The sequence below is a fragment of the Chiloscyllium punctatum genome, chromosome 8, assembly GCF_047496795.1.
Source record: "Chiloscyllium punctatum isolate Juve2018m chromosome 8, sChiPun1.3, whole genome shotgun sequence".
Classification (NCBI taxonomy): domain Eukaryota; kingdom Metazoa; phylum Chordata; class Chondrichthyes; order Orectolobiformes; family Hemiscylliidae; genus Chiloscyllium; species Chiloscyllium punctatum.
Window position 1 is genome coordinate 116,019,838 of NC_092746.1, and position 20,645 is coordinate 116,040,482.

General features: G+C 47.3%; 1 protein-coding gene across 3 annotated transcripts in view; it reads left to right on the forward strand.

Moving 5' to 3' along the window:
• Positions 1–20,645, forward strand: part of scn5lab (sodium channel, voltage gated, type V-like, alpha b) — a 501,419-nt gene that overhangs the window by 248,217 nt on the left and 232,557 nt on the right. For all 3 annotated transcript variants that reach the window (XM_072576302.1, XM_072576305.1, XM_072576304.1), the window contains exons 15-16: positions 7,502–7,740; positions 15,379–15,552. In XM_072576302.1, the coding sequence (XP_072432403.1) occupies positions 7,502–7,740; positions 15,379–15,552 (413 nt within the window). The remainder of the gene's footprint in view (positions 1–7,501; positions 7,741–15,378; positions 15,553–20,645) is intronic.

Sequence of the window (20,645 nt, forward strand, 5' to 3'; positions counted from 1 at the left end):
TACTGTCAGACATGACCTGCCTTGACAACACCATGTTGACTGCCTAATATTAATTTATTTTTATGTAAGTGTGTATTTACCTTGTCCCATATTACGGCTTCCACCAGTTTTCCCACTTTTGATGTCAGGCTGACAGGTCTTTAGTTTCTTCGGTTATCCTTTCTCCCTTTCTTAGACAGTGGTGTCACGTTTGCAATCCTCCAGTACCCCAGAACCAATCCTGTGTTCAGTGGGGCCTGGAAAATGTCTACCCACGGTTCCGCAATTTGCTCCCTCAGGAATCTAGGATGATCCCATCCAGGCCTGGTGGATTCTCTACCTGGAGCGCTGCCAGCCTTTTCAGTGCCTCTTCTTTATCTGTCACTATACTGCTCAGCTCCTCAATGCCCAAGTTTTCAACTCGGCCATTGTCACCATCTCCTTATCTGGTAAAAACACAAGCAAAATACTCATTTCGAACCTCAGCCATATCCTTTGTTTTGATGAGCAACTTTCTCTGCTTGTTCTTTATGGACATCACTCTATCCTTCGCTATTCTTCTAATATTAATATATTTGAAGAATATGTTACTGTTTGTTTTGGTGCAACTTGCCGTCATTTCCTTAAGCTTCCTCTTAGTCTTCCTTATTCCAGCCTTATCCTCTCTCCTGGCTTTCAGATACGCCTCCTGATTTCTATTGCTCTTATTATTCCAATGTGCATCACATGCCTCCTTTCACTTCCTTACTTTCTCATCAACCCTAACTCTTAGTCCTCCAGTGTGCTCTATCTTTAGACACCCCTTATTTCTTTCTCATGAGTATGTACCCAGCTTGCACCCTATTCTTCTCTGTTTTGAAATTTTCCCATTTTTCATCTGCCGTTTTATTCACCAAAATGAGTTCCCCATCAATGTCCTCCAGTTCAACTCTTAGACCTCGAAAATCTGCCCTTTTCCAGTCTGGGATCGTAATCATTGACTGATTTTTATCCTTTTCCAACTTAACATTGAACCGTTAAACCAACTTCATATTGAAACTGTTCTGAAGAAGGGTCAACGGCCCCGAAATGTTAACTCTGATTTCTTTTCACATAGGTGCTACCAGACCTGCTGAAATTTTCCAGCAATTTCTGTTTTTGTTTCTAATATTGTGTTATGATTACTCTTTCTCAATTGCTCCCCTCCTTTGATGTTCTCCATTTCGCTTCCCTCACTTAATAGGACCAAATCCAGAACATCTCCCTCCCTGGTAGGGCCAGAAATGTATTGTTCCAGAAGATTCTTTTGCACACATTGCAGGAATTTTTCCCCTTCCATGTCCTACATACTCCTGTTTTCCCAGTCTACCCTAGCGTAACTGAAATCACCAACTATCTGAACTCTACTTGTCCTGGAAGTTTCTATAATCTACCTGCAAAGGTTCTTTTTTTTTTAAAGATTAGCTTCCCTACAGTATGGAAACAGGCCCTTCAACCCAACAAATCTACACCGACCCTCCGAAGAGTAACCCACCCAGACCCATTTCTCTCTGACTAATGCACTTCACACCATGAGCAATTTTAGAATGGCCAATTCACCTGGCCTGCACTTCTTTGGACTGTGGGAGGAAACCAGAGCACCCAGAGAGAACATGCAAACTCCACACAGAGTCTCCAGAGGCTGGAATCGAACTGGGGTACCTGGCGCTGTGAGGCAGCAGTGCTAACCACTGAGCCACTGTGTCATCTCTTCTACTCCAGCCCCACAATTTGGAGGTCTATAATAAATACTCAACAAGACCACTGCTCCCTTCCTGTTTCTCACCTCCTATCTTTCAGAAACTGCATCTTGTACAAGGGCATTGATGCTATCATTGACTAACATCACTACACCTCCTCCTTTTACCCACCCTGCTTCTACTAAAAGCCTTATATCCCGGGATGTTAAGTAACCAGTCTTGTCCTGGCTTGAGCCACATTTCTGTCAATGGTACTATATCATATCCCGAGAGCAAATTCTGTTTCTAGTTCCCCAGTTTTGTTCACTATACTCTGCATTTACATATATACAGTTTGAGTATGCCTTTATCTCTCACTTGCCCATTGATAGGTGACGATTCATTTGTTCAGTGTCAACTTTCCAGCCTTCTGTCACTGCCTTTTCCCCATTTGCCATCTTCTCTCTCTGGTACTTCCAAAACTAGGCCCATTTGTTAAGCCACACCCCCTGCCTTTTATGTTTAAATCTATCACCACTACATTGTGATTTAAGAAGGCAGCTCACCACCAACTGCACGAGGGTGACGAGGGATGGACCATAAATGCTGGCCCAGCCAGTGACGCCCACATCCCTCAAGTGGACAAAGTTAAAAATCACAAAACACCGAGTTATAGTCCAACAGGTTTATTTGCAAGTACTAGGTTTTGGAGAGTTCCACCTGATGAAGGAGCAGCGCTCCAAAAGCTAGTGCTTCCAAATAAACTTGGCGAAAGTGAAGACTGCAGATGCTGGAGATCAGAATCTAGATTAGAGTAGTGCTGGAAAGGCACAGCAGGTCAGGCAGCATCCGAGGAGCAGGAAAATCGACGTTTCGGGCGAAACGTCGATTTTTCTGCTCCTCAGATGCTGCCTGACCTACTGTGCTTTTCCAGCACCACTTCTAAATAAGCCTGTTGGACTATAAAGTGTTGTGTGATTTTAACTTTGTCGACCCCAGTCCAACACCGGCATCTCCAAGTCATCCCTCAAGTGAATTAAGAAAAAAAAAGTACTGTCTCTCTTCCCGAGAAGACTTGTTCCTTTTCTGCACAGTCAAGCACACCTCTTCTCAACAGTTTTCTCCTTTTCCAAAATGATCCCAATGTCCCAAAAAAAAATCTGAATCCCATTCTTCTACACCATTCCTCAAGCCACTCATCTACCTCCAGAAAAGTTGTAATCCTGAACCACGGGGTGGCTTGGTGGCTCAGTGGTTAGCACTGCTGCGTCACATCACCAGGGACCCAGGTTCGATTCCCACATTGGGTGACTGTATGGAGTTTGTACATTCTCCCTGTGTCTGCGTGGGTTTCCTCTGGGTGCTCCGATTTCCATCCACAGTCCAAAGATGTGCTGGTCAGGTGAATTAGTCATAGAGATGTACAACATGGAAACAGACCATTTGGTCAACTTGTCCATGCCGACCAGATATCCCAACCCAATCTAGTCCCACCTGCCAACACCCGGCCCATATCCCTCCAAACCCTTCCTATTCATATACCCATCTAAATGCCTCTTAAATGTTGCAATTATACCAGCCTCCACCACTTCCTCTGGCAGCTCATTCCATACATGGCCATGCTAAATTGCCCATAGTGCTAGGTGCATTAGTCAGGAGTAAACATAGTGTGGGTGGGGGGGGTGCGTGTTGCTCTTCGGATAGTCATTGTGGACTTAGTGGGCTGAAGGGCCTGTTTCCATACTGCAGGGAATCTGCAAAAAACAGCCCAAGCAGTAATGTTATATTAACAGATATCCAAGAGAGCAAGGTTTGTGAAGGTTTGTAGCTCAGGTTGAGGTTTAGGGTGTAGGTTTGCTCACTGAGCTGTAGGTTTGATATCCAGACGTTTCATTACCTGGCTAGGTAACATCATCAGTGGCGACCTCCAAGTGAAACGAAGCTGTTGTCTCCTGCTTTCTATTTATATCTTTCTCCTGGATGGGGTTCCTGGGGTTTGTGGTGATGTCATTTCCTGTTCATTTTCTGAGGGGTTGATAGATGGCATCTAGATCTATATGTTTGTTTATGGCATTGTGGTTGGAGTGCCAGGCCTCGAGGAATTCTCTGGCATGTCTTTGCTTAGCCTGTCCCAGGATAGATGTGTTGTCCCAGTCGGAATGGTGGTTTTTTCATCCGTGTGTAGGGCTATGAGGGAGAGAGAGTTGTGTCTTTTTGTGTGTGGCTAGTTGGTGTTCGTGTATCCTGGTGGCTAACTTTCTTCCTGTTTGTCCTACGTAGTGTTTGTGGCAGTCCTTGCATGGAATTTTGTAGATGACGTTGGTTTTGTCAATGGGTTGTACTGGGTCTTTTAAGTTTGTTAGTTTTTGTTTGAGAGTATTGGTGGGTTTGTGTGCTACTAGCATTCTGAGGGATCTTAGTAGTCTGGCTGTCATTTCTGAAACTTCTTTGATGTATGGTAAGGTGGTTAGGGTTTCTGGCTGTGTTTGGTCTGCTTGTCGTGGTTTGTTCTTGAGGAATCTGCGCACTGTATTTTTTGAGTATCCGTTCTTCTTGAATATGTTGTATAGGTGGTTCTCCTCTGTTTTCCGAAGTTCGTCTGTGCTGCAGTGTGTGGTGGCTCGTTGGAATAGTGTTCTGATACAGCTTTGTTTGTGTGTGTGGGGATGGTTGCTGGTGTAGTTAAGTATTTGGTCAGTGTTTTCTGTATATGCAGGTTTGTATCTCTCCATGGTCCTTTCTTTCGACTGTGACGTCCAGGAATGCGAGTTTGTTGTCGGTTTCTTCCTCCTTGGGGAACTTGATGCCTGTGAGGGTGTTGTTGATGATGTTAAATGTCTCTTCTATCTTGTTTCGTTTTGTGATGACAAAGGTGTCATCTACGTAGCGGACCCAGATTTTTGGTTTGATGGTTGGCAGGGCTGTTTGTTCTAGTCTTCGCATTACCGCTTCGGCTATGAATCCTGATAGCGGAGATCCCATGGGTGTGCCGTTGGTTTGTTTGTAGACTATGTTGTTGAAGGTGAAGTGGGTGGTGAGGCACAGGTCCACGAGCTTCATGATGTTTTTGTTGGTAATGTGATCGATGGTGGTTGGGGTGTGTGTGATGGTAATGAAACATCTGGATATCAAACCTACAGTTCAGCGAGCAAACCTACACCCTAAATCCAAGAGAGCAGTGACTCTTTGCAAACAGTGCACAAAACAATATGTTTCACTGTATTTCAGTACACATGACAATAATAAATTTCATCTAATATAGGGTGTTGGTGCTGGGTATGTATGTGATTAGTGCATATTAGTGTGGCTATGTACTTTTGAGTGTGATGTTAAGGATTAGTAGTAATGAGCTGGAATTGCCATGTACTCTGAGCAACTGTTGAGGGTCGTTCGAGATTTGCAACATTTAACCTTTTGAACAGAAGAGAGTTTTGTGTCTGAGAGACCCTGAGTATCTACCTCCCTGATCTGCCTTTGTCTAAATGGTGGCACAGGTAAATGTTTCTGAGATCACTGCCCTGGAGATCTCGTGTTTCAACCTACTCTGAAACAGATTCTGTGTAGCCCGCAAACTCTCCCTGCCAATGTTGTTGGAAACAAACCACTGTCAGAGGCTGAGGAGTGACCTTATAGAGGTTTATAAAATCATGAGGAGCATGGATAGGATAAATAGACAAGGTCTTTTCCCTGGGGTGAGGGAGTCTAGAACTAGAGGGCATAGGTTTAAGGTAAGAGGGGAAAGATATAAAAGAGTCCGAAGGGGCAACTTTTTCATGCAGAGGATGGTACGTGTGTGGAATGGGCTGCCAGAGGAAGTGGTGGAGGCTGGTACAATTACAACATTTAAGAGGTATTTGGATGGGTATGTGAATAGGAAGGGTTTAGAGGGATATGGGCTAAGTGCTGGCAGATGGGACTAGATTATGTCAGGATATCTGGTTGGCATGGACGAGTTAGACCAAAGCTTCTGTTTCCGTGCTGTACATCTCTATGACTCTACGGTTGTTCATCCTCCCTTCCCAGATGCCTATCCAACCATTGTATTATGTCCTTCACCCTTACACCCGGGAGGCAACAGACCATATGGGACTCATGACTTTGGCTGTCTGCCCCTCGGACTATTGTGTCACCCACTATTACTACCTTACTAAGCTGTCTCCCAACATCCCTCTGTCTATTCCCAGAGTAGCCGTGCACCATGGTACTATAGTTTTTGCTCAAGTCACCCACAGTCATGTTGCTCACTAAATAAATATTGGACATCTCACACCTGGTGGACAGCACTCCTGGGTTTTCAGGACCTGCTCTCTTTATTCCTGTTGCCGAATGATCAGCCATTCTCCTCCATCTTGTGACAGTGCTGCCCCTTTAACAAGGTTATTTTGTCTGTGGGTTTCTTCAAGATGGTAGCTAAGTGTGAAGTGATTCACTTTGGTAAGAGTAATAAAAAGATGGATTACTGGGCTAATGGTAGACTACTTGGTAGTGTGGAAGAGCAGAGGGATCTTGGTGTCCATGTACACAGATCTCTGAAAGTTGCCACCCAGGTAAATAGTGCAGTGAAGAAGGCATATGGCGTACTGGCTTTTATTGGTAGAGGAATTGAGTTCCGGAGTCCTGAGGTCATGCTGCAGTTGTATAAGACTCTGGTGCGGCCGCATCTGGAATATTGTGTGCAGTTTTGGTCGCCATACTATAGGAAGGATGTGGAGGCACTGGAACGGGTGCAGAGGAAGTTTACCAGGATGTTGCCTGGTATGGTAGGAAGATCCTATGAGGAAAGGCTGAGGCACTTGGGGTTGTTTTCATTGGAGAAAAGAAGGTTTAGGGGTGATTTGATAGAGGTGTACAAGATGATTAGGGGGTTAGATAGGGTTGATAGTGAGAACCTTTTTCCACGTATAGAGTCAGCTATTACAAGGGGGCATAGCTTTAAATTAAGGGGGGGTAGATATAGGACTGATGTTAGGGGTAGGTTCTTCACTCAGTGAGTCGTAAGTTCATGGAATGCCCTGCCAGTAGCAGTAGTGGACTCTCCCTCTTTATGGGTATTTAAGCGGGCATTGGATAGGTATATGGAGGATAGTGGGCTAGTGTAGGTTAGGTGGGCTTTGATCGGCGCAACATCGAGGGCCGAAGGGCCTGTACTGCGCTGTATTCTTCTATGTTCTATGTTCTATGTTCTATGGTTGTGAAGGCAGAGGTGCTGAAATGTCTGGAAAAGTCTTCTTTAACAATGGCAGGGAAGGTGCCAGTTCTCCCAGTTCAGGTTTTTTTTGTTCTTGTTTGGTTTAGTTGTAACAGAGAAGCTGCTGGTAGCTGTAGCAGCAGTGCAAAAAGATCCTATGCTTCAGCAGATGATTCTTGACTGGTGTCTCTCTCTGAACTCTCTCTGGCCTGTAAGAACCTGTGTTTGAGTTTACCTTTTGCCAAGGCGTGTGTTTATGGGATGTTATGGGAATTAGAACGGTTCCTTAGTTAAATTGCTGTAACTAGTCGGTCAAGTTTTCCAATATTTAAGTTATTCTAAATTCTGTTTCCTTTAGTTTGTGTTTCAACTGTGGTGTTTAAATGAATTCTGTTTTGCTTAAAGCCAAGTGGTTTGAGTGGCTGCATTGTACCTGGAATATTCACTTCACAACTGCCTTTAAAATAAGAACAATTTAGGGTCTGAGCTACCTACTTAAAATATATCGAGGGGGTCTAGTCTGGTGCGTAACAATCTGTACACTCCTTCTTACATGATGTGGAGTGAGGAGAGTCGCTGGTCCACGTGTCTTGCCTAATTTCTGAATACCAATCCCGCTCTCCTGTTTCACTTCTAGAACTTGAAGAGTCCCATCTGAAGTATCCTCGCTGTTGGTATCACTTTTCCCAAACATTTCTCATCTGGAATTGCTGCCCTATGTGGATAAAAATGAAGAAAATATTGAAATATATCATGATGGATCCTTTCCTGGACCTGGCGATTACCATCTGTATCGTCTTGAACACCATGTTCATGGCCATGGAACACCGTCCCATGTCCAAGGAATTTGATAACATGCTCTATGTTGGGAATCTGGTAAGCAGCCAATCATATTTTCCTTTAAAATCATCACAAAGGGAATCTTGAAAATGTAATGTTTAATTCTAGGTTTTTGTGCATCCATGTCTATGTTTGTGTGTGTCTTTGTGCATGCATGTGTGTGTCTGTGTGTGTCTGTGTGTTTGTGTGTCTGTGTTTGTCAGTGTCTTTGCCTGTATGTGTGTACAAGTATGTGTGACTGCATGTCAATGTGCTTGTGTGGCTATATGTGTGTGTAAGTTTCTGTGTCTGTGTTTGTATGTATGTGCATCTATATGTGTCTGTGTGTGTATTTGTGTGTATGTCTGTGTGTGTATTTGTGTGTATGTCTGTGTGTGTATTTGTGTGTATGTCTGTGTGTGTGTGAACGTTTGTGTGTGTATGTGTATTTGTGTGTATGTCTGTATATGTGTGGGCATTTGTGTGTGTATGTGTATTTGTGTGTATGTCTGTGTGGGGGGGCATTTGTGTGTGTGTATGTGTACTTGTGTGTAAGTCTGTGTGGGGGGGGCATTTGTGTGTGTGTATGTGTATTTGTGAGTGGGCATTTGTGTGTGTGTGGGCATTTGTATATGTATGTGCACTTGTGTGTATGTCTGTGTGTGGGCATTTGTGTGTGTGTATGTGTATTTGTGTATATGTCTGTGTGTGTGTGGGCATCTGTGTGTGTCTATGCATACTTGTGTGTATGTCTGTGTGTGGGCATCTGTGTGTGTGTATGTGTATTTGTGTGTATGTCTGTGTGTGTGGATATTTGTGTGTGTGTATGTGTACTTGTGTGTATGTCTATGTGTGTGTGGGCATTTGTGTGTGTGTATGTGTACTTGTGTGTATGTCTGTGTGGGGGGGCATTTGTGTGTGTGTATGTGTAATTGTGTGTATGTCTGTGTGTGTGTGGACATTTGTGCGTGTGTATGTGTACTTGTGTGTATGTCTGTGTGTGTGTGGTCATTTGTGTGTGTGTATGTGTACTTGTGTGTATGTCTATGTGTGTGGGGGGGCATTTGTGCGTGTGTATGTGTACTTGTGTGTATGTCTATGTGTGTGTGGGCATTTGTGTGTGTGTATGTGTACTTGTGTGTATGTCTATGTGTGTGTGTGGGCATTTGTGTGTGTGTATGTGTACTTGTGTGTATGTCTATGTGTGTGTGGGGGCATTTGTGCGTGTGTATGTCTGTGTGTGTGTGGGCATTTGTGTGTGTGTATGTGTGCTTGTGTGTATGTCTGTGTGTGTGTGCTGTTCCTTATGTCTATGTCTGTTCGAGTATGTGAGTCAGTGGGTGCAGGTGTCTGCACGTGTGTCTTTCTGTTCATCTGTGTGTGTGTGTGTGTGTGTGTGCATGTGTGCGCGCGCGCATATTTGTGACTGCGCACATCTCTCTGTGTGTTGTGATCGTGTTCCTGCTCCCATGTATGTCTGCATCTCTGTGTGTGTCCCCCTCTCTCCTGTATATATGGATGGGTGGAGACATGTTTTGTGTGGGGATGCAGTTTCTGTGCAGGCAGATCTCTGAGTAAATGCTTCAGTATTTGTGCAGGTACTGAATTGTGTCATTGTGTGAATGCATTGATATCGGCGTGCTCTTGGGTATATGTATTTGTGTGGGTGGTCTTACACAAATACACATGCAGACACACATACACATACAGACATACCAATAAAAATACACACAAATACATGTACAGACACACGTGTGCATGTGGGCACAAAGGTCCACACACATGCACACGCACACATATATACAAATATGCACACACACAGACACACACACACAGACACACATCAGATGAGGAACAAGAGGAAGGAAATCCAAAGAAATCACAGCTGAGTGGGTGAGCAGAAACTGAACTATTAGACAAACAATTGGATACTGAGAAAAAAAGAAAAGTTGGAATACTAAGCCAGAAATGCCAAAGTTATTACAGTAATGTAATGTTAACAGATATCCAAGAGACCGGTGACTCTTTGCAAACAGCACAAAAAAACAACACGTTTCACTGTATTTCAGTACATGTGACAATAATAAATCTCATCTAATACAGGGTGTTGGTGCTGGGTATGTATGTTGAGATATCTCTCTCGAGGTTTATCAGAGATGAGTGTATGTTTGTGTAGCTGTGTACATTAGCATCATATCTGAGAGTTAGTTAATGAGCTGGAATTGCCATGTACTCTGAGCAACTGCTGAGGGTTGCTCGGGATATGCAGCATTTAACCCTTCGAACGGAAGAGAGTTGTGTGTCTGAGACACGCTTAGTGTGAGCGAACAGCATACGTGTTCGTCTAACACAAATCACAACGGCCACTTTTTCATTTAGATCTTTCTCTGCTTTTGGTGAAGGGGAAGGTGGACGTGGGAACAGGGATGGTCTTAGTAAAACCAAGGAGAAAATGGTACTTTCTCTACAAACATACACCTGAGTGCACACGAGAGGAGAGAGTTTCCTACTTATTCAATTACACTGCAATCATTCAGCTCGGCATGTCTGTGTCAATGTTTATCCCTGTGCACCATCCCACTTTGTCTCGTTCATTATTGCAACATGGGCATCGTTGGCTGGGCCGTTGCCCTGGAGAAGGTAATGGGGAGCTGCCTTCTGTAACCACTGCAGTGCTCAGGGTCCTGGACTGAGGGTGGGAGCTCCAGAATTTTCACCCGAGCAACAAGTGAAGGGTCAGCTGTATCCTTCCAACTTGGGATGGTGTGTGACTGGAGGGGAACTCGCCAATGCTGGTGCTCCCGTGTATCTGCTGCCTTTGTCCGTCCAGGCGGTAGAGATTGTGATTATGGAAGGTGCTGTTGGAATAGCCTTGGTCAGATGTCATAATGCCACTTGCACATGGTAGAAACTGCTGCCACTGCATGCCAACGGTGAAGGGAGTGTAAGTGGAAGGTGGTGCCAATCTTGCAGACTGCTTTGTTCTGGATGGTGTCAGGCTTTTTGAGTGTTGTTGGTGCTGCACTCATCCTGGTAAGTGGGGAGTATTCCATCACATTCCTGACTTGGGCCTTGTAGACGACGGAATTTGGGGAGTCGGGAGGTGAGCCGACTCCTATCCTTACATCATCTAATTGTCGGCATGTGGGTGTTGTTGAAGGAGCCAACACTTGTTGCCCAACCCCAGTTGCCCCGGAGGATCACAGAGCAGTGCAAAAGGAGGCCTTTCAGCCCATTCTGCCTGTGCCAGCTCTTCAAACAAGCATCATTATCTAGTGCCGAGCTCCTGCCTTTTCTCCACATCCCCAGCACACTCTATCCATCCAAATGATCATCTGATGCCCCTCTCGAATGCTTCAGTTGAACCTGCTTCCAGCACATTTCCAGGCAATGTATTCTGTCCCCTAACTGCTCACTGTGTAAAAGAAAAGCTCACAACACCCTTGCCTCACTTTAAATCTATACCTTCTCATTCTTTAACAAGGTGATGGTGAGCTGCCTTCTAGCTCTGCTGCAGGCCACATGCTATGGGTAGACCCAGTTTGTACATTACTGTATGTATTTCTGCGTGTGCTGGTGCGTGTGTGGGACTTTGCACATGTCTGCATGAGTGTGAAAGAGAGAGAGGAAGATGGTATACATGTGTGTGTGTCTAATAGTGTATTTTTTGTGTGTGTGTGTCTGTCTGTCTGTCTGCATGATGGTGTGTGCATGTGTGTGTGTGTGTGTCTGTAATAGTGTATTTTTGTGTGTGTCTGTCTGTCTGCATGATTGTGTAAGTGTGTGTGTGTGTGTGTGTGTGGATCAGAGTGGTGCTGGAAAAGCACAGCAGGTCAGGCAGCATCTGAGGAGCAGGAAAATTGACGTTTCGGGCAAAAGCCCTTCATCAGGAATAGAGGTCTGCAGGCTTCCTGCCTCTATTCCTGCTCCTCGGATGCTGCCTGACCTGCTATGCTTTTCCAGCACCACTCTAATCTAGACTCTGGTTTCCAGCATCTGCAGTCCTTGTTTTTACCCCCTGTGTGTGTATGCGTGTCTATGATTGTCTGTCTGTGTATAATGGTGTGTGCCTGTCTGTATTTCATAGAATCCCTACAGTGTGGAAGCAGGCCATTCAGTCCATTGAGTCCACACCCTTCCTCTGAAGAACATCCCACCCAGACACAGCCCCTCCCCTATCCCTATAAACCTGCATTTCCCACAGCTCAACCACTTAAACTGCACATCTTTGGACTGCGGGAGGAACCCAGAGCACCTGGAAGAAACCCACACAGACATGGGGAGAATGTACAAGAAGATGGAATGGAACCTGGCTCACTGGCACAGTGAGGCAGCAGTGCTAACCACTGAGGCACTGTGCCATCCCGTGTGTGTATAAAATGGTGTGTGCCTGTGTTCATGTCGGTGGAGGTTCTGAGTTTGGCAGGTGCCTTATTAGCTGCCTGCTAAGGAGCCAAGACACTCACTCTCACTGGGAGCTCAGCTCCACAGGCACTTAAGTGGACACCAGTGGGCCTTCCACCCAACTGAGGACCCCTAAATCCAATGTCCCTCATGCTTGGAGCTGCTGGCCAACCAGAGGCTGGCAGTGGTTGAATGTGGTAACACCACAAGAGGAGCTCCTGGTTCTTGCAGGTACAGCAGCCTCTGGACCTCCAGGATGGAGGACAAAGCTAAAATACCATAAGACCATCAGAAGTGGGAACAGGAGTAGGTTGTTTGGCCCCTCTAGCCCACTCTGCCATTCAATTGGATCATGGCTATTGCAACATTCCTCATGTCCATTTTCCTGCCCTTTCCCTGTAAGCCTTAATTCCCCGACTGATCAAGAACCTATCTATCACAGCCTATCCTAAGTATACACAAGGACTCTGCCCCTCCAGCTCCCTGTGGCAAGGAGTTCCAAAGACTCACAACTCTCTGAGAGAAGAAATTCCTCCTTATCTCCGTCTTAAATTGGTGCCCTTTATTCTGAGACTGTACTCTCTGGTCCTGGACTCTCCCATGAGGGGTATCTTCCTCTCAGCATTGACCCTGTTACACCCTGTAGGAATCCTCTATGTTTCAGTGAGGTCGCTTCTCAGTCCTCAAAGCTCCAGTGAGTAAAGTCCCAACCTATTTAGCCTTTGCTCATAAGACAATCCCTCCACATCTGTGATCATCCTGATTGGGACTGCCTCCAGTGAAATAACATCTTTCCTTAAACAAAGGGACCAAAACTGCTCGCAGTGCTCCGAATGTGGTCTCCCCAGCACCTTGTACAGGTGCACTAAGAACTTCCCTAATTTTATACTTAAACTCCCTTGAAGTACGGACCACCATTCCTTTAGCCTTCCTGATTACCTGCTGTTTAGATTAGAGTGGTGCTGGAAAAGCACAGCAGTTCAGGCAGCATCCGGGGAGCAGTAGATTACCTGCTGTGCCTGGGTGCTAGCTTTCTGTGTTTTATGCATAAGTTACCCCCAGCTCCCTTTGCGTAGCAGCTTTCTGCAGTTTGTCTCCTTTTAAATCATCTGTTATTTTGTTCTCCCGTACAAAATGATCAACTTCTCATTTTCCCACATGACACTCCCTGATTACTTAACCTCGGTAAGTTGCTTGAGTTCATCTCACTACCTGCCTTTCCCCCTATTTCAGTACGGTCTGCAGATTTGGCTACAGTACCTTCACCTCCTTCCTTCAGTAGTAAACAGTTGTGCTCCCAGCACTGATCGCACTGGTCATGGGTTGCCAACCTGAGAAATTACCTTTTACCTCTCCTCGCTGTTTCCTGCCCGTGAGCCAGTTCTCTATCCAGGCTGGAACTCCATCCCCAACACCATGTGCTGTTGGGAAGGGCTCTGGTGTAGAGATGTGCTGAGGGTAACGATGAGGAAGTCGACAGGAAGGACCACACTTAGCTTCCCTCTTAGCTTCCCCACTCCCTTTCCCCGTGCCAATCCCCTCAATCGTGCGGTCAGACTGAAGAGCTTGGGACTGGTTTCCCTGGAAAGAAAAAGGCTGAGAGAAAATCTAATCGAGGCTTTCAAAATCATGAGCGAGTTGAATGAAGTAGACAGGGAGAAGTTGCTCCCAGATGTGAAAGGTGCAAGAATGAGAGGGCATGGATTTAAACCGTGTGCAAATGGAACAAGGGTGACGTGAGCAAAAGTCTTTCCACCCAACGAGTCGTTAGGATGTGGAATGTACTGCCTGGAAATGTGATGGAGGCAGGTTCAACTGAAGCATTCAAGAGCGGTATTGGATAGCTATTTGGATGGAAATGATGCACAGGGATATGGGGCAGAGGGAGGATATCGGCTTCAGTAATAGACCGATGGGCTGACTGGCCTCCTTCAGCAAAGTAACCATTCTGTGATGTGGTGAAGGTGTTGCAGATTGAGGCCGTATGTATCTATGTGCGTCTATCTTTGCCTTTGTGAATGTGTGTCTGTATCTGTGTGTGCTTGTATGTCTGTGTGTCTCTGTGAATGTGAGCGTGTGTCTGTGTGAGTGTGCATATGTGGTTGTGTCTATGTGTATATCTGTGTGTCTGCATGTGTGTGTGTATTGATGTGTGCATGACTGTGTGTATGTGCATGGGTGTATATGTCTGTGTCTGTGTTTGCTTGTCTGTGTGTGTGTGTCTGTATTTGCCTGTCTGTGTATGTCAGTTTGTCTGTGTGTGTGTCTGTGTTTGCATGTCTGTATGTGTCAGTTTGTCTGTGTGTGTGTCTGTGTTTGCATGTCTGTATGTGTCAGTTTGTCTATGTGTGTGTGTCTGTGTGTATGTCTGTATGTGTCAGTTTGTCTGTGTGTGTGTCTGTGTTTGCATGTCTGTATGTGTCAGTTTGTCTGTGTGTGTGTCTGTATTTGCATGTCTGTATGTGTCAGCTTGTCTATGTCTGTGTGTGTGTATCTGTGTGTATGTCTGTGTTTGCATGTCTGTATGTGTCAGTTTGTCTATGTCTGTGTGTGTGTCTATGTGTATGTCTGTATACGTCAGTTTGTCTATGTCTGTGTGTATGTCTGTGTTTGCATGTCTGTATGTGTCAGTTTGTCTATGTATGTGTGTGTGTCTGTGTGTATGTCTGTGTTTGCATGTCTGTATGTGTCAGTTTGTCTATGTATGTGTGTGTGTCTGTGTGTATGTCTGTGTTTGCATGTCTGTATGTGTCAGTTTGTCTATGTATGTGTGTGTGTGTCTATATTTGCATGTCTGTGTCAGTTTGTCGATGTGTGTGCCTGAATGTGTGTGCATGTCTATGTGTGCAAGCTTGTGTCAGTGTGTTCCTTTCCAAGATTAGTGAGATGTTGTGGGAGTTAATTCCTCCTTGATTGGCAGGAGGATCACAGCATGAGCAGTAAATATTTAGTCTGACTGCTCAGCTTTGAGTTTCTTTCTTGTTCCTTGGAGATAATTGTTGTCAATAGAAATGAGAGTGAGCGCGATTCCTTTGGCTTGAGAAACAAAGACGGGGAAGTTTGTGGAGCTGGGAGTGCTCAGCAGGAGGCTGTGCTCAGCATACTGTCTAATTGGACACCACCTCCTGTTTGCCATCTAAAGATAGTCCACTCAGGCTGGGACTCATCCCCAGGAGGCAAGGGGGCATGATGGGATAGGTGGGAGGTAGGGATGGCGGTGGGGTTGGGATGGAGGGTGTATGAGATCTTGTCTGTTGTAAGTCACCGCTCTGAACCTCCTGTCTCCTGCAGGTCTTTACTGCCATTTTCACAGCCGAGATGGTCTTGAAAATCCTTGCCTTGGATCCATACCACTACTTCCAGCAGGGTTGGAACATATTCGATAGCATCATCGTGTGTCTGAGCTTGATTGAGCTGGGCCTAGCCAGAGTGGATGGTCTGTCCGTGTTGCGATCCTTCCGTCTGGTACTGTCTTTGGATTCCTTCTGTTCTCACACGATGACCTTGTATAGATGTGGTATAATGCGGATCACTGTGAAGGTATCCACATTGGTAGCAAAACAACAGGCAGACAGAATAGGTGGCTCAGTGGTTAGCACAAGGAACTCATTGCACCGGGAACCTGGATTCGAGTCCACCCTTGGGCAACTGTCTCTGCGGAGTTTGCACATTCTCTTTGTGTCTGACTGGGTCTCTTTCAGATGCTCTGGTTTCATCCCACAGTCTGAAGGTGTGCAGGTTAGGTGGGTTGGCCATGGGAAACACAGAGGGAACGGCTAGGATGTCCTTCAGAGTGTTGGTGTGGACTTGATGGGCCGAATGGCCTGCTTCCACACTGTGTTGTATGAATGTTACAATCTGTTCTGATATAATGCAATAGTTGTAATCTCACATTATAAATGAGTGGGGCTGGAATTGCACTATAGCCAATACAGGTCAGGAAAGTTTGTGTTCTATGAGCAATGGTCTAAATTCTTCAATCGCGCTGATGAAACAAGTGTTAGAGCAGAACCGACTGTATCTGATTGACAATAGATTGACAAAGGGGGTGGTATAATGAGACCTGCATGTCCTTAGGCATCAGCCGCTGAAGACAAGCAGCAGGTGGTGAAGAAGGCAAGTGACATGAGAGATTGAGTCCAGGAACAGAGACGTCTTGCTGCGATTGTACAGGGCCCTGGTGAGAGCACACCTGCAGTATTGGGTGCAGCTTTGGTCTCCTCAGAGACTTGGGGACATGTACAGCACCGAACGAAAGCCATTCGGCCCATCAAGTCTGTGCTGACCAAAGACAGCCACCTGAGGCAGCACAACGGCTCGGTGGTTAGCACTGCTGCCTCACAGCGACAGGGACCTGGGTTCGATTCCAGCCTCTGGCAATTGTCAGTGTGGAGTTTGTACATTCTCCCTGTGTCTGCGTGGTTTTCCTCCGGGTGCTCCGGTTTCCTCCCACGACGTGCAGGTTAGGGTGAATTAGCCATGGGAAATTGTCCATAGTGTTCAGGGATGTGTAGGTTAGTGCATTAGTCAGGGGTAAATGTAGAGGAATAGGGGAATGGATCTGGGTGGGTTAATCTTCAGAGGGTCGGTCTGGACTTGTTGGGCTGAAGGGCCTTTTTCCACACTGTACGGATTCTATGAACTACTTTAATCCCATTTGCCCCACTTAGCTCAAAGCCATGTATGCTTTGGCATTGCAAGCTAACTGAGATTGGCTGAGTGCTGACAGTGAGGAAGAAGGTCTTAGGTTACAGGAAGATAAAGATGGATTGCTCAGATGGACAGATCACGGGCAGAAGGAAGTTAACCCTGCTACCCGTGAGGGTGATGCACTTTGGATGATGTCACAAGACAAAGGAGTACTCAATGATTGGCAGGACATTAGCAAGCTCAGAGAAAAACAGGGATTTTGGGATGCTTGTCTGCAGATCCCTGAAGGCAACAGGACAGGTGAATAGGGTAGTTAAGAAGGCTTACGAGACGCTTGGCTTTATTAGTCATGGCAAAGTGTATAAGAAAAGGGGAGGTGATGTTGGGAAAAAGTACTGAAAGAACTGCGGATGCTGGGAATCAGAAACAAAAATAGCAATTGCTGGAAAATCTCAGCAGGTCTGGCAGCATCTGTGGAGAGAAGCCAAGAGCTAACATTTTGGGTCCAGTGACTTTCCTCAGAAGTTATGTTGGAGCCGTACAGAGCTTTGGTGAGGGCACAGCTGGAGTAATGTGTACTGGTCCCCCCACACGATAAGAAGGGCGTGATTCCAATGGAAAGGGTGCAGAGGAAATTCACCAGGATGTTGCCTGGGACGGAGCACTGTCGCTCTGAAGAGAGGCTGGATAAACTCAAATTGTTTTCTTTGGAGTGGAGGACTTTTTAAAAATTCGCTTGTGGGACAAAGGCATCGCGGACTGGCCAGCATTTACTGCTCATCCCTAGCTGTCCTTCACATGAGTGACTTACCCTAAGCAACGTCTGAGGGCAGTTGAGAGTCAACCACAATGCTGTGGGTCTGGAGTCACGTGTAGGCCCAACCAGGCAAGGATGGTTTCCTTTCCTAAAGAATATTAGCAAACCAGATGAGTTTTTCTGACCATCGACAATAGTTTCATGGTCATCAGTAGATTCTTAAAATTCAAATTCCACCATCTACTGGGATAGGATTTGAACCTGGATCCCCAGGCTGGGTTTTCTAGGTTCATGGTCTAGCGACAATACCACTAGACCATCACCCCCAGCTGAAGGTTAGGAGGGAAGACCTGATAAATGTTTCTAAGATCAAGGGAGGCATGGACTGGGTGGGTAGTAAACAGCTGTATCCTTTAGTTGAAGAGTCAATAATGAGGGGCAATAATATTAAAGTAAAGGGCAGGAGGTTTGGAGGGATGTGAGGAAAATATTTTTCATCCAATGGATGATGGGAATCCATAATGCATTGTCTGGGAGGGTAGTTGAGGATAGAAACTTTGGAGCCTTTAAAAGGTATTGACTAGAATCCCTATGGTGTGGAAGGAGGCCATTTGCCCCATTGGGTCCACACTGAACCTCTCATCCAGAAACAACACCCCTACCGTACCCCTGCATTTCCCACGGCCCATCCATCTGGCCTGCACAGTACAGGCGATTTAGCACAGCCAGTCTACCTAACCTGCACATCTTTAGGCTGTGGGATGAAATAGGAACACCCCAAGGAAAGTCACGCAGACATGGGGAGAATGTTCAAACTCCTGAGGCTGGAATCAAACCTGGGACCCTGGTGCTGTGAGGCAGCAGTGCTAACCACCGTGCCACCGGATGGTGAGTGAAGTGCCATAACATTAGAGGCTATGGACCAAGTGTGAATATAAAGTTGATAGAGCAGCACAGACTCAATGGGTTGAAAGGACTTTTCTGTGTTGTATTACTCTGTGACTTCCAGAAATAACCTTAAACAGGCAATGGCAGGGAGAGAGGAACTCGAGAAAATTATAATCACCAGGACGAGGTACTGAACAAATTGTTTGAACATTGCATGGATAGCGTGAACAGCCAAGGTGTCTTCTCTGGGATAAGGGAGTCCAAAACTAGATGGCATGGGTTTAAGGTGAGAGGGGAAAGATTTAAAAGGGACCTAAGGGGCACCTTTCTCACCTAAGGCAAATGGGATTAGATTAATTTGGGATAACTGGTCAGTATGGATAAGTTGGATCGAAGGATCTATTTCCATGCTGTACATCTCAATGACTCCATGTGCTGACAAATACCTGGTTCCCAACAGACTTCATCCTTGGGTCTTAGAATTACTCAGATATTTGATGCATTGGTTTAAATTTTCCAAATTGACTTACAAGGTTCCATTAGTTAGGAAAATAGCGAATGTGACTCTTCTATTCAAAAAGTGTTGGAGATAGAAAGCAAGAAGTTACAGGTCAATTAACTTACCATCTGCGATATGGAAGGTGTTAGAATTTATTATTAAAGATGTTATAGTAGTGCACTTAGAAAAAGTGCAGGCTGGTGGGGAGGGGGAGAGGTGGGGGTTGGTGCAGGCTGGTGGGGAGGGGGAGAGGTGGAGGGTGGTGCAGGCTGGTGGGGGAGGGGGAGAGGTGGAGGGTGGTGCAGGCTGGTGGGGGAGGGGGAGAGTTGGGGGTTGGTGCAGGCTGGTGAGGAGGGGGAGAGGTGGAGGGTGGTGCAGGCTGGTGGGGGAGGGGAGAGGTGAGTGGGGGTGCAAGTATGTGGGAGGAGTGGGGTGCAGGCTGGTGGTGAGGTGGGGGAGAGGTGGGGGGGTGCAAGCTGGTGGGGAGGGGGAGAGGTGGGGGTGCAGGTAGGTGAGGAGGGGGAGAGGTGTGGGGGGTGCAGGTATTGAGGAGGGGGAGAAGTGAAGTGGGTGCAGGTAGGTGAGGAGGGGGAGAGGTGTGAGGGTGCAGATAGGTGAGGAAGGGGAGAGGTGGGGGAGGTGCAGGCTGGTGAGGAGGGGACAGGTGTGGGGGTGTAGGTAGGTGGGGAGGGGGAGAGGTGTGGGGGTGGTGCAGGTAGGTGAGGAGGGGGAGAGGTGTGGGGGTGGTGCAGGTAGGTGAGGAGGGGGAGAGGTGTGGGGTGTGTGCAGGCTGGTGGGGAGGGGGAGAGGTGGAGGGTGGTGCAGGTAGGTGAGGAGTGGGAGAGGTGGGGTGTGCAGGCTGGTGGGGAGGTGGAGAGGTGGGGGGTGGTGCAGGCTGGTGGGGAAAGGGAGAGGTGGGGGGGTGCAGGTAGGTGAGGAGGGGGAGAGGTGGGGGGAGGTGTAGGTATGTGAGGAGGGGGAGAGGTGTGGGTGCAGGCTGGTGAGGAGGGGGAGACGTGTGGGAAGTGCAGGTAGGTGAGGAGGGGGAGATGTGTGGGGGGTGCAGGTAGGTGAGGAGGGGGAGATGTGTGGGGGGTGCAGGTAGGTGAGGAGGGGAGAGGTGGGGGGAGGTGTAGGTATGTGAGGAGGGGGAGAGGTGTGGGGGTGCAGGTAGGTGAGGAGGGGGAGAGGTGTGGGTGGTGCAGGTAGGTGAGGAGGGGGAGAGGTGTGGGGTGTGTGCTGGCTGGTGGGGAGGGGGAGAGGTGTGGGGATGGTGCAGGTAGATGAGGAGGGGGAGAAGTGTGAGGGTGCAGGCTGGTGTGGAGGGGGAGAGATGTGGGGGTGGTTCAGGTAGGTGAGGAGGGGGAGAGGTGGGGGGGTGCAGGTAGGTGAGGAGGGGGAGAGGTGTGGGGGTGCAGGCTTGTGGGGAGGGGGAGAGGTGTGGGGTGCAGGATGGTGAGGAGAGGGAGAGGTGGGGGGGTGCAGGCTGGTGGGGAAGGGGAGAGTGTGGGGTGGTGCAGGCTGGTGGGGAGGGGGAGAGGTGGGGGGTGCAGGCTGGTGGGGAGAGGGAGAGGTGGGGGGGGTGCAGGCTGGTGGGGAAGGGGAGAGGTGTGGGGGTGCAGGCTGTTGGGGAAGGGGAGAGTGGGGGTGGTACAGGCTGGTGGGGAAGGGGAGAGTGGGAGGTGGTGCAGGCTGGTGGGGAAGGGGAGAGTGGGAGGTGGTGCAGGCTGTTGGGGAAGGGGAGAGTGGGGAGTGGTACAGGCT